The sequence below is a fragment of the Vigna angularis genome, chromosome 4 (assembly GCF_016808095.1).
Source record: "Vigna angularis cultivar LongXiaoDou No.4 chromosome 4, ASM1680809v1, whole genome shotgun sequence".
In the NCBI taxonomy this organism is placed as follows: Eukaryota; Viridiplantae; Streptophyta; class Magnoliopsida; order Fabales; family Fabaceae; genus Vigna; species Vigna angularis.
In genome coordinates, this window is record NC_068973.1 from 10,541,077 (window position 1) to 10,552,819 (window position 11,743).

The 11,743-nt window shown below is 37.8% G+C and overlaps 1 protein-coding gene across 1 annotated transcript; it reads right to left on the reverse strand.

Moving 5' to 3' along the window:
• Positions 1 to 249: 249 nt before the first annotated feature.
• On the reverse strand, positions 250 to 2,155 carry LOC128196193 (uncharacterized). Its single transcript, XM_052876426.1, has 8 exons — positions 2,034 to 2,155; positions 1,652 to 1,965; positions 1,351 to 1,571; positions 1,107 to 1,268; positions 925 to 1,029; positions 781 to 856; positions 594 to 689; positions 250 to 510 (listed from the first exon to the last, which is right to left on the reverse strand). The coding sequence occupies exons 1-8, from the start codon at positions 2,152 to 2,154 to the stop codon at positions 415 to 417; spliced, it is 1,191 nt and encodes a 396-aa protein (XP_052732386.1). The 5' UTR covers position 2,155; the 3' UTR covers positions 250 to 414.
• Between the last annotated feature and the right edge of the window lie 9,588 nt (positions 2,156 to 11,743).

Here is an 11,743-nt window from a genome sequence, read left to right on the forward strand (position 1 = left end):
TTTTTTAAAAAAAAAAATTAAAAAAAAAATTAAAAAATGCACTATATGCCGCGGTTGAACCGCGGCATATAGGCCGACGAGTATGCCGCGGTTAGTGTCAAAACCGCGGCCATATGTCTCGTTTTTAAAAAAAAAACGAAGCACTATATGCCGCGGTTGTGGTTAGAACCGCGGCATATTCCCCTTATATGCCGCGGTTGTGGTTAGAACCGCGGCATATTCCCCTGCAGTTTTTTAAAATTGCAGGTCTGTTTTTGTGATATCCACTACCACAAAAACAGACCTGCATATAAAAACATTTACAGAAATTCAATTTCAACATAACAAACACATGTTCAAATGTATTTCAACATCAAATAAAGTAGAGAGTCTAAGAAAATTCTATCTAATCAAATGCATTGTTTAAATCTAAATCTAAGAGCTATTGTATAATCTAACTATATACTTCGCAGCAGCGTTCCTAATGAATAGTAGTGACTTCTCAGGAACTGGTGTAGTAGTCTTGAATCTCTGCAAAAGACAATTCATTTTAATTAGTGTATATGAATTCAACATTTGTTAAAAAATCAAAATTTGTTAAAGTTAAATATTACCGTTTCCCAGCTTCTTGTGATGTGAGAACGAACAATATGGGTCATCCAATACATTACATAGTATCCACACTCATATGACCCATTTTGTCTGTTACACTACAATATATCATCACAGTTGATAATAGTTAGTGAATAACATTTGTTATAAAACAATTATAACAAAGTATGACTTTAGCATATGTCAAACCTTGAGAGAAATCCAAGCAATCTTTCTACTCTTAACAATTGATCTCCCGTCCATCATCATACTTGCTGGAATAGAACTGTATATAAAAAAATGTTTTAGCATTCAGTTATATAACAAAGAAAGTCCAAACATTGAGGTTCTTACCAATCAATTGCTTGTCTGAGTTGTGTGGGAGGAGGCCTGTGCAATGAGCAGAACCACAAAGCATAGTTGTCTTGCACAGACATAACAAGAAGTTGCCAATGGCGCCTGAAATTCATAATAACGTAACTATTAAATATTAAAATCACATATGGAACATTATTATGTTAACAAAGTTCACTTACCCGGATATATAAGGCAAAAAGTATATTTTCTTGCCCCTTCGAAAACTGCTTATCATTCTCATGTTGATATGATCAAAATCATTTGATTCATGAATGTCTTGGGGATCAATGAATCCATAATCATCAGAACGCCCCAACTTATTAGTGACCCCAGACATATACCTGAAATCAAAAATTAACTTTGATATAAGGATACTTGATATATAAATCAATTTTATATATAAATAATTGGTCATAGACTTACATCGTCCATAGTTGAATAATTGAAATATTCAACTCTTGTGTTCCCGACGCAAGCTCACGGACATCTTGGCTATTAAGGTATATTGGGACCTCAGAGCCATGCCCAAATACATTAGCATCATACTGAACCTCCAAAGGCTTATCATCAAGGATGTCAGCAAGTAGATGCAATGAAGAAAGAGGGTCATCCTCAGATAGAGGAATCTTCTGTTGTTCCTGCGTCTGTTGTTACATGAAAAGATAAGATAAGTTTTGACATCAAAAACCTTTAAAATTGAGAAGTGTAAAGAAGAATTTCATACCGAGGGGTCAGAAACTGGTTTAACCAAAAATTTAGGCCAAGTGATAAACGACTTATATGCTTGTTCCACAGTGAAAATATCTTCCGTGGACAGTGGAACCGAGGCATCTGGCATGATCATTTCATCCACTGAGACCTTCACCTCATCCTCTAATAGTTGCATACCATGACATACAGTCGCTGACCTAAACTCTGTTCCACGAGCTACCAGCACCATCTCATCTTCTTCTAAAATGTATAGCAGACATGGACTACCATCGTCCATGTCATCCTCTGGGATGGCTGATGCGGAACAACTTCCTTTGCCGCTTCTCCCTGTCAGAGTAAATGTTAGATTATACAAGAGATAGAAATAATTGCACATAAATGTTTATTAAGTTTACCTGTGGGAGGGGGAGGGACCACATGTTCCTCTATAGGAGACTGCATCGGGCGCATGCTCTGAAACTGCTCCTGGTAGAGCATCTGGAATTCAGCCCTCACCTCGGCCCTGATCTCCTGCATAAGGTCTGTCGGACCTTTTTTGTGATCTCTTCTGTCATCCTTTGTGTATCGCTGTACGAATATGAAGGCTGACGAGAAGAGCTCCCAAAATAATCCGTAATGCCTACTCCAGGACCTGCAGCACGTACACGTCCAGGGTGCTCAGGTCGTCCAATTGCAGCAGCAAGAATATCCTGGCGACCCTCTAGAGTGAATTGGCCTTGGGAGCTCTGCTCAACCAAGGCGTCCTGTAACATTACAAAACACCATTATTCTTTAAATAGTTTAATGTAGTATGTATAATGACAATATTCATTATTTTAGGAACAGTGATAACTTACAATTTTTTCAGAAATCTCTCGTGCAGTGTCGGAAGAGTAGGTGCCCGATGGTCGCATACGGGCCAACTTCCATTTCTCATGTCTAGACGGTGGAGAAGGAGGCTGAGGAGGGCTACCACTCTGAGATGGTGGTATAGCATCTGCCTTTTGCTTGAGGATTTTCTCCTCAAGCTTCCTATACCCACCACGAGATAATAGGTGGGGGTTTTTGTTCTTAGCACTTGTTCCTTGTGCTTTGCTTCTAATTGTCTGTCACATACACATTAATTAATGAGTTCATATGATATATATTTGTTAATGAGGAATTGAATAATATGAACTACACTAACCTGCCATTCCTCTGACATCCGACTCTCTTTAAAAACCCGCCAAGTCTCCTCATCAATGGACTTATATGCATTACATGGAGTTTTATGTTTAAGGTGTCCAAAGATGTACCTTGATGTCAACTTGCTTTTAAAGTTTCTGAAATTTTCTGCAACAGTTGACAAACACTTATTTCTAAGTGTTGGGACATTTGGAATGTCAAATGTCATCTGAAAAAAACATAATAAAGTTGTATTAGTACAAAATTATCAATATAAACAAATTATAATTCAAATGCTATTAACTAACTTACCAATATATCTTGCCAAATAATGTTTCGATCACCCTCGGACACATGATCAAAAGATGGAATGAGAATGCTAATCTTATTACGTGCCACTACTCCAAGGTATGATCGGAAGTCATCTGCATGGGGGCCAGTTGCCACACCCGTGGTGACATTCACATTCACCGGAGTTCTTTCACCACTATTTTTCCTGATTAATAGTTGTTTCATCCTAGTGGGTCCTCTAGTGGATCTGGGTGGGGGAGCCTCATCCCCTGAAGAATGTGGATGATCAGCCATATATCTGTCAAAATAAATAACAACATTAAATTTTCTTTCAAGACTTATGTAATATCATATAAATTAACAAAACATGTAATAGTACAGAAATTGAAAATTCATACATAAAGATATGGATTCATCATATGTATATTCCCTCATCATGATCTGACCGAATTGCATGTACATCATCGTCAACTACAGATTGGTCATCCAACTTTGTTGTAGTTTGAAATGAATGGTTGTCAGCAATATCAATATTAATTAGATTGTCTTCGTTAACTTCAATTTGTTTTTTGCCTTGAAGAGCAACATACCAATGGTCAGACGAAGGATCTTTGACATAAAAAACTTGAGATGGTTGATGTACCATGATAAACGGTTCGTCTCGATAACCCACCTTGCGAAAATCAACCAGTGTCATACCCGAGTCATCTATTTTCACACCACTCTTATTGTCAAACCACTTACACTTGAACAATGGAACGGAAAACTTGGTGTAATCAACCTCCCATATCTCTTCTATTATACCATAATATCTCATTGATCCAAGTACAGGAGATTGATCTTTTGATGTGGAAAATTGAAGTGACTCAGCTTCTAAACTGACTCCACTATTTTGTACTGTGCTTTTATCATCCAAAGTCTTCGTATAGAATGTGCAATTATTGACTTCATAACCTGTACAACACACGACATCAAACTTCAAACCATTTGCAAGCCACAATAAAGTTTCAGAAGAATGTGGCTCTTTGTCAATTTCAGATTTGAACCAAGACATAAATGTTTTGTTATGCTCCATCAATTGCCATTTCTCTGATTGTCTTGGATTTTTATTCTTAACAATGGCTTTGTGTGCTTCCAAAAAAGGGATCACCTCATCTGTGTTGTTCAATATATAAAGATGCGCTTGCAACAATTCTTCGCGATCTTTTGTCACCACATTGACACCTCGGATGCTTTTACTTGTAGAAAATTTATTCAACCATGCTGTGCGAGGAACTCCTATTGGATTCGTTGATGTCATGTAATCTGAACAAAACTCGATACTTTCTTCAGCAATATACCTTTCAATCATCGAACCTTCAGGATGATATGGATTTTTAACGTACCCTTTCAAAATCTTCATATAACGCTCAATAGGATACATCCATCTTAAGTATACCGGTCCGCACAACTTGATTTCTCTAACCAAATGAACAAGTAAATGTACCATGATGTCAAAAAAAGATGGAGGGAAAAACATCTCTAGTTGACACAAGATGATAACAATCTCGCCTTGAAGTTCATCTAACTTTGTAGGATCGATGGCTTTACTACATATTGACGAGAAAAATGAACACAACCTGTTTATGGTGTGCCTAACATTTTTGGGCAAAATTCCACGAATAGCCACCGGTAACAACTGTTGCATTAAGACGTGACAATCGTGAGACTTCATGCCAACAAGCTTTAAGTCCTGCATTGACACTAAACTCTTCATATTTGAAGAGTATCCTTGTGGTACTTTGATACTCTTTAAACATACACAAAAACTTATCTTCTCTTGTCTAGACATTGTGTAACATGCAGGGGGCAAATAAGTACGTTTACCAATCTCCTTCGGTGCCAACTCTTCTCGGATATTCATGTCAACCAAATCCAAACGAGCATTCACTCCATCTTTTGTCTTTCCCTGAATGTTGAGTAATGTACCAATCAAGCTATCACACACATTCTTTTCTACATGCATCACATCTATGCAATGTCGAACATCTAACTTTGACCAATATGGAAGATCAAAGAATATTGATTTCTTCTTCCAAGGGGTCGTTACAGATGACTTCTTCGATGTTTTCCCAAATACATGATGTATTTTATTAACTTTTTGAAGAACTTCAAGGCCAGTAAGTGGATTTGGTGCTTCGTCCCTCTCTTGATCTCCATTGAATGCTTTTTTTAACCTTCGATATGGATGATTACGTTTTAGAAATCTCCGATGACGCAGATACACCGTCTTTCTTCCATGTTTCAATTGATGAGCTGCAGTGTTTTCTTCACATATAGGACACGCTTTATGACCCTTGACACTGTATCCTGACAAATTACCATAAGCAGGAAAGTCATTAATGGTGCAAAATAACATTGCACGCATCATAAAAGTCTCTGAAGCGAATGCATCAAATATTTCAACCCCGTCAACCCACAAAACCTTCAAGTCTTCAACTAGTGGGCTTAGATAAACATCTATGTCATTTCCAGGCTGCTTTGGACCAGATATCATCATAGACAACATCATGTACTTCCTCTTCATGCACAATGCAGGAGATAAGTTGTAAATTATCAATATAACTGGCCAACAACTGTGATTGGTACTCAGATTACCAAATGGGTTCATTCCATCAGTGGCTAAAGCAAGCCTAAGATTTCTACACTCTTTACCAAATTCGGGGAATTGTCGATCAATATTTTTCCATTGCTTTGAATCAGCTGGATGACGAAGCAGCCCGTCAATTTTTCTCTCGTCTGCATGCCATCTAAGATTTTTAGCATCTTTGGGATTCGCAAACAAACGCTTAAGTCTGGGCACTATTGGAAGGTACCAAACTACTTTCAAAGCAGATCCATTTTTTTCTATCTGACCATTATCTTCACTATTGTTTTTTGACTTGTATCGTGATAAGCCACATTTTGGACACTCTGTCAAAAATTCAAACTCTTTCCTATACAAAATGCAGTCATTGGGACAAGCATGTATCCTTTTATACTCCATACCCATTGGACAAAGAATTTTCTTCGCATCATAATTACGAGTGGGCAGTGTATTTCCATCTGGCAACATTTCATTCAACAACGTCAACAGTTCTGTAAAACTCTTATCAGTCCATCCATTGCTCGCCTTCAAATTCATGAGCCTTAACACCGCTGACAAACGTGTGAACTTAGTTGAACCGACATACAAAGGTGTTTCTGCATCAGTCGACATCGTCTCATACACATGAGCTTTGGCAAAATTTTCTGCTCCAACATCGCGGATCATGTCCTCCAATTTGTCTTCATCCGGTCGATCTTCTTCCATGGTGGAATCAGTAACATTTACACTTTGAGAGTCAGTGGGAAAATCCATTTCTTCGCCGTGCCAGATCCATGTTGTATAGCATCTTAGAAAACCATCACATATAAGATGTTCTCTAATTTGAGTTGCGTTCAACTTTCTCCCATTCAAATAGTTCACACAAGGACATCTAAACTTCACTTCATCATCAGTTCTCCCCTCATTACGTTGCGCAAATTGTATAAATTCCTCTACACCTCTCTCGTACTCAGCACTAATACGTGGTAAATTAATCCAATTTCGATCCATATTCCTAAATATTACATAAATAATATTTTAAGGTTTATAAATAATACAAGAACTACAACACACATTACCAAAACTATAGCAAAAACCATATCATACATTACCAAAACTATAACAATTTCATGCACTATCAAAATTAAAGCAAAAATTATACCAAAACTATAGAAACTTCATACATTACCAAAACTATAGCATTATGCAAAAATTAATGAAGCAATCACGTTAAAAATGCAAATGGACATAAATACCTGGAAGAGGAACGGCGGCGGAGAGGGTGAAAAACGCCAGGAAATCACGATTTTGAACGGCTAAAACTCGTTTTTATCGTCAAAAACGAATAATGACCGAACAATTTTGAGTTTAAACGGTTAAAAACGCAAAATCTGAGATGAAGGGTGGTTCGGAGGAAGAAGAAACGCGAAAACAGAGAGAACGCGCGAGGAAGACGATGCACTGTTCCAAGTTTTGTTTTTTAACTCTGAACGGGGGAATCTACCGCGGTTCACTACTTAACCGCGGTATAAAAGGGTTATATGCCGCGGTTTAACCCCCAACCGCGGCATATACTAATTTAAAAAATTATCAGAAATGACATTTTTGAAATTATATTCAAACTATATGCCGCGGTTCAGCGGGCAACCGCGGCATATACCTCGAAATATTTCAAATGAACATTAAATTAATTTCATATAGGAGAATATGCCGCGGTTCCCCAGAGAACCGCGGCATATACCCCTGAAACGTGTTCAACACAACTGTCTCCCCAACTGCCTTTCACAGAATTTGAAAAGTTACAGGGGGTATATGCCGCGGTTCTCTGGGGAACCGCGGCATATACCCCCTGTAACTTCTGAAATTCTCTGACTGGCAGAGAAGTTGAGACGTTACAGCCTGTAACTTTTCAAATTCTCTGACCCAGTCAGCACCTGCAATAAATTGGCAGGGTATATGCCGCGGTTGTGCAGAGAACCGCGGCATATACTCTGTTATTTAATTTTTTATTCATACGTGGCGTCAAAGGCAATGGTTGACTGGGGTATATGCCGCGGTTCCCAGTAGAACCGCGGCATATATGTTCGTTTTATTTACAAAACTGCCACCGCGCACCATTATGCTGCGGTTTTCGTTGAACCGTGGCATAATGTGCGCTGTAAAAACCCGATTTTTTACTAGTGTGATTATGCATTATTGGATAGACAAATGAGAAAGTATTGTGCAGAGACTTTAAGACTGGAGTCCCTTAACCTAGTACTTGCACCTGCTAGGTACGAGATGTGGAAGACTGCTTGGACTAAGTCTAATGGGCACATGACATCACAATCAGCTTAATAGATATTATAAAAAAATGTAAGTACTAACTTTAAACCCAAAACCATAGTTCATATGAAGTGTTTTATGTAACAAACTTAATTATGGGGTGTAAGATTAGTTAGTTGAGCAACAAACAAAGGGTTCTTTTGTTGGCTAAGGTAGGGAAGATATTCTCACAATAGCCATTGGAAAGTCAGAACACCATGTCGTGTGTGTGGTGTTAGAGTTACAATTGGTCTTCGAGGCTACTTTGGCCCTCCACAAAGAGGTAACGAATCCTTGAGTCAAAAGGAATTAAGGAAAATGGAACTCTAAATAGAGGAAAGACTCAACCAATGCATGAATGTTATGGAGCAACGCATCATGGAACGCCTACAATAACAACAAAAAATACAAAGAGCACTTGAAGAAAAACTTCAATCTATGATCCAACAGAACGTGGATATGCCCACTAAAGCTTCAACTTGACATCGTGTAAGCATAAAAGACTCATGATCTATTGTAGATCACACTGACTACACTTGCTAGTATGAGTTATTGGTTGACGAAGATCCCCCACACGTAGTATCCATAGGACAACAACTTAAAAGGAAGGTAGAATATTCATGATGCTCCTCTATTGCCCCACTGCGTACATGTGACAATTGATGAAGTTTGAGATCCCCACGCTCGAGTGTTTGTGCCAACTTCAAAAATCCAATTCGTGAAAGAGGTCTTAGCACATTATAGATTGGCCTAAAGCATTGATCATGATTTATTCATGGGCATGTGTCTACTATGTCATGTCTCATATCAAAATCATCATTTGAGTAGGAGTTCGAGATTATTCGACCGAGGTAATAATATATACTTTTCATATATTATAAATCACATTAAACTATAAACATTAGTATGCAAACATAATGAAACTGTTATTTTTGAAGTGCTTCAAGAATCCATCACCTATAATAGATGACACAATGAAAAAAATATGACAAAAGTGGACAACATATTTTCTAGAACGATGGAGTTATGATCTAGGACCCACGATAACAAGAATTGTATTTTTCTTCAAGATATTCATTACTTTAGTTTCAATACTTTTAGTTTTGATAACTTTAGTTTTAGTCTTAGTTTTGATTAATTCATACTTTTAATTTTGAAATTGTGTTGGAAACATTCAATACAAAAATTTATGTTGGATGTTTTCTGTTTTTCGGGTATGGAAAGCTTGTAAAAACAAATAAATTATTTAAAAAAATGCAACAATTAACATTTATTAATACATTAATAGACGTCAATTGACGTCGATCAACACCATAGCCAACGTGAATTACTCCTCATTTTTCAGTGCGAAGATGGTGCTCAATGGTGCCCCACTTCCATTCAATGCCAAAGCATTTGCAAAAAATTCACGCTCAATAGTGCAGATTATGTTGCTCAGCGCCCACCGGTGTTGGTTTCTCTCTTATCTAGTGCTATCAAAATGGGTTAGAATTCATGGGTCAACTTGGCCAACCACAGGTCGGATCGAGTTTGGTTTGAAAAATGTAGTTTTTTCTATACGGGTCAATTTTCAACCTAGGTCACTTAGAACTCAGCTCACTCAGGTTGAACTAGTGGTGAGCCGGGTTGGTTCACTATCGCACCTAGTTTAATTTAATTATTTATTACTTTGTGATTCAATCTTATTAGTTAACATTTTTTTTATTGTATTGTAAATGGAGATAAAGAATAAAATGTTTCAAGAGAGAAAAGTATTATACATTTATCCATTGAAGACTCTAATCTTATAAATGGATAAGTGACACGAAAATTATCAATATTAGAAACTAATTTATTCGTTTTTTGAGCTTGCTTTTTAGATTACATTTGAGTTGTATGTTACTTTTTTTTTGAGTTGTCTTTATAGCTTAACATGATTTTAGTCTGAAATTTATTTAGATTTAAAAACAATTCGTTCCACCCACCTGTGGTAGGTCGAGTTAGATTTAAATTTTTTCGACTTGCATATAAGTGAGCTGGGTTGAGTTAGTTCACTAAATAGTCAACCCATGGAAGGTCGGACCAGGTCAGATCGGATAACCTGTTTTGATAGCACTACTTGTGCCCACCATCAATGGACATCGATTTTGCCTAGGACCGACGTCTTTTGACATCATTTTTATTTACTCCGACATCAAATTGACATCTCGACTAAGATGTCAAAGTTTGAACTGACATTAAAAGTAGAAAATAATGAACATCAAAACTTATTTTGCAAAGTGCTATGTTCATTTATTTTTTCATGTTTGAAACCAAAATATATGAAAGTTTCAAAAAATTATATTCAAAGATTAAAAACATATTTTAGTCTATAGTATATATAGATAGAGGATCACATTATAACAAAATATAATTACTAGTTAAAGATCCTATTTATTTTAAGACTCTAATATTTTAACAATATTTTTTTAACAACATTTTAACAATAGATTACGTGTAACTATTTTATTGGTCCGTATATTTGAAACGGACCAATCACAAACTACACGTAAGCTATTGTAAAAAAATTATCAAAAAAAATTGTTAAAATATCATTCTCCTTTATATTAATAACACATTAACGCTACTACTTTTAAAAATATTATAATGAAACACACTCGAAGATTTTGGTCTTTCATGAAGTCTTGAAGAAAAAAAACTTGTCATCAATTTAAGCAATCTCCACTAGTACAATAAAGTATAAAGGCACCGGTTGTAAATGTTCATAGGCCTCGGTTCTACAACCGAGGCATTCGGAGACGAAGTAAAAAGATGAAGTTATATGCTTCGGTTATTGACCGAGATAAATAAAAACAGAAATATGCCTCGGTTATCTAAGAATCGAGGCAATAACGTGTGTGTGTGTTTTTTTTTTCAGACTTTCTTCGTATATGCCAACCAAACTCAATTTCTCATTCAGCTCCAGAATCTAACACAACGAAGAACAACCAGAATTTAACACAACCAAGAACAACCAAAATTTAACACATCCAAGAACAAGAAAATCTTAACAGAAATGAAACAAATCCCAGTATTACAACAACCAATAATCGTCAACAATCTGTCTACAGATGCAGCAAAGATTATGAACTCACCAATGTCCAAATTACAACCCACAAATTACAAATTACAATGACAAAAAAATCAGATTCAGAAACTCAGATTCAGAGATATGAAGATGGATGAAGAAACTCAGAAGAAGAGACGAAGAAACTCTGAAGGTGACCTTCGCTGTGGCCTCCTTCCGCGAATCCTCCATCCACCGCCATAGATCTGCCCTCCGCCCCTCCATGCGCGCAGATCTGCTCTCCGTCCACCGCCACAGATCGCGCGTCCTCGCCGCCGCTGCGTCCTCGTCGCCGTTGCGTTCGCGGTGTGACCTAGCCGCCACCTTGCCTCCACACAGAAACCACCGCGATTCGTAGATCGATGAACCTCCCACCAAACGCCTTAGATCGCGCCTCCCCTCCGCTTTCGACGCCGGCCACCATCGCGACTCCCCTCCGATTTCGAAGCCGGCCACCATCGCGCCCCCTTCGCTTTCGACGCCGGCCACCATCGCGCCTCTCCTCCGCTTTCGACGCCCGCCACCATCGCGTCTCGTCCTCGCACCGTGGCTGTCAAGTGGGAGAGGAGAAGAGAGATCGCGCCCTCTCTGTTTCTGCCGGATGAGAGTGAGATGAGAGTGGGATGAGGAACGAACAAGAGGGGAGATGAGAGTGAGATGAGAGTGAGACGAGAGTG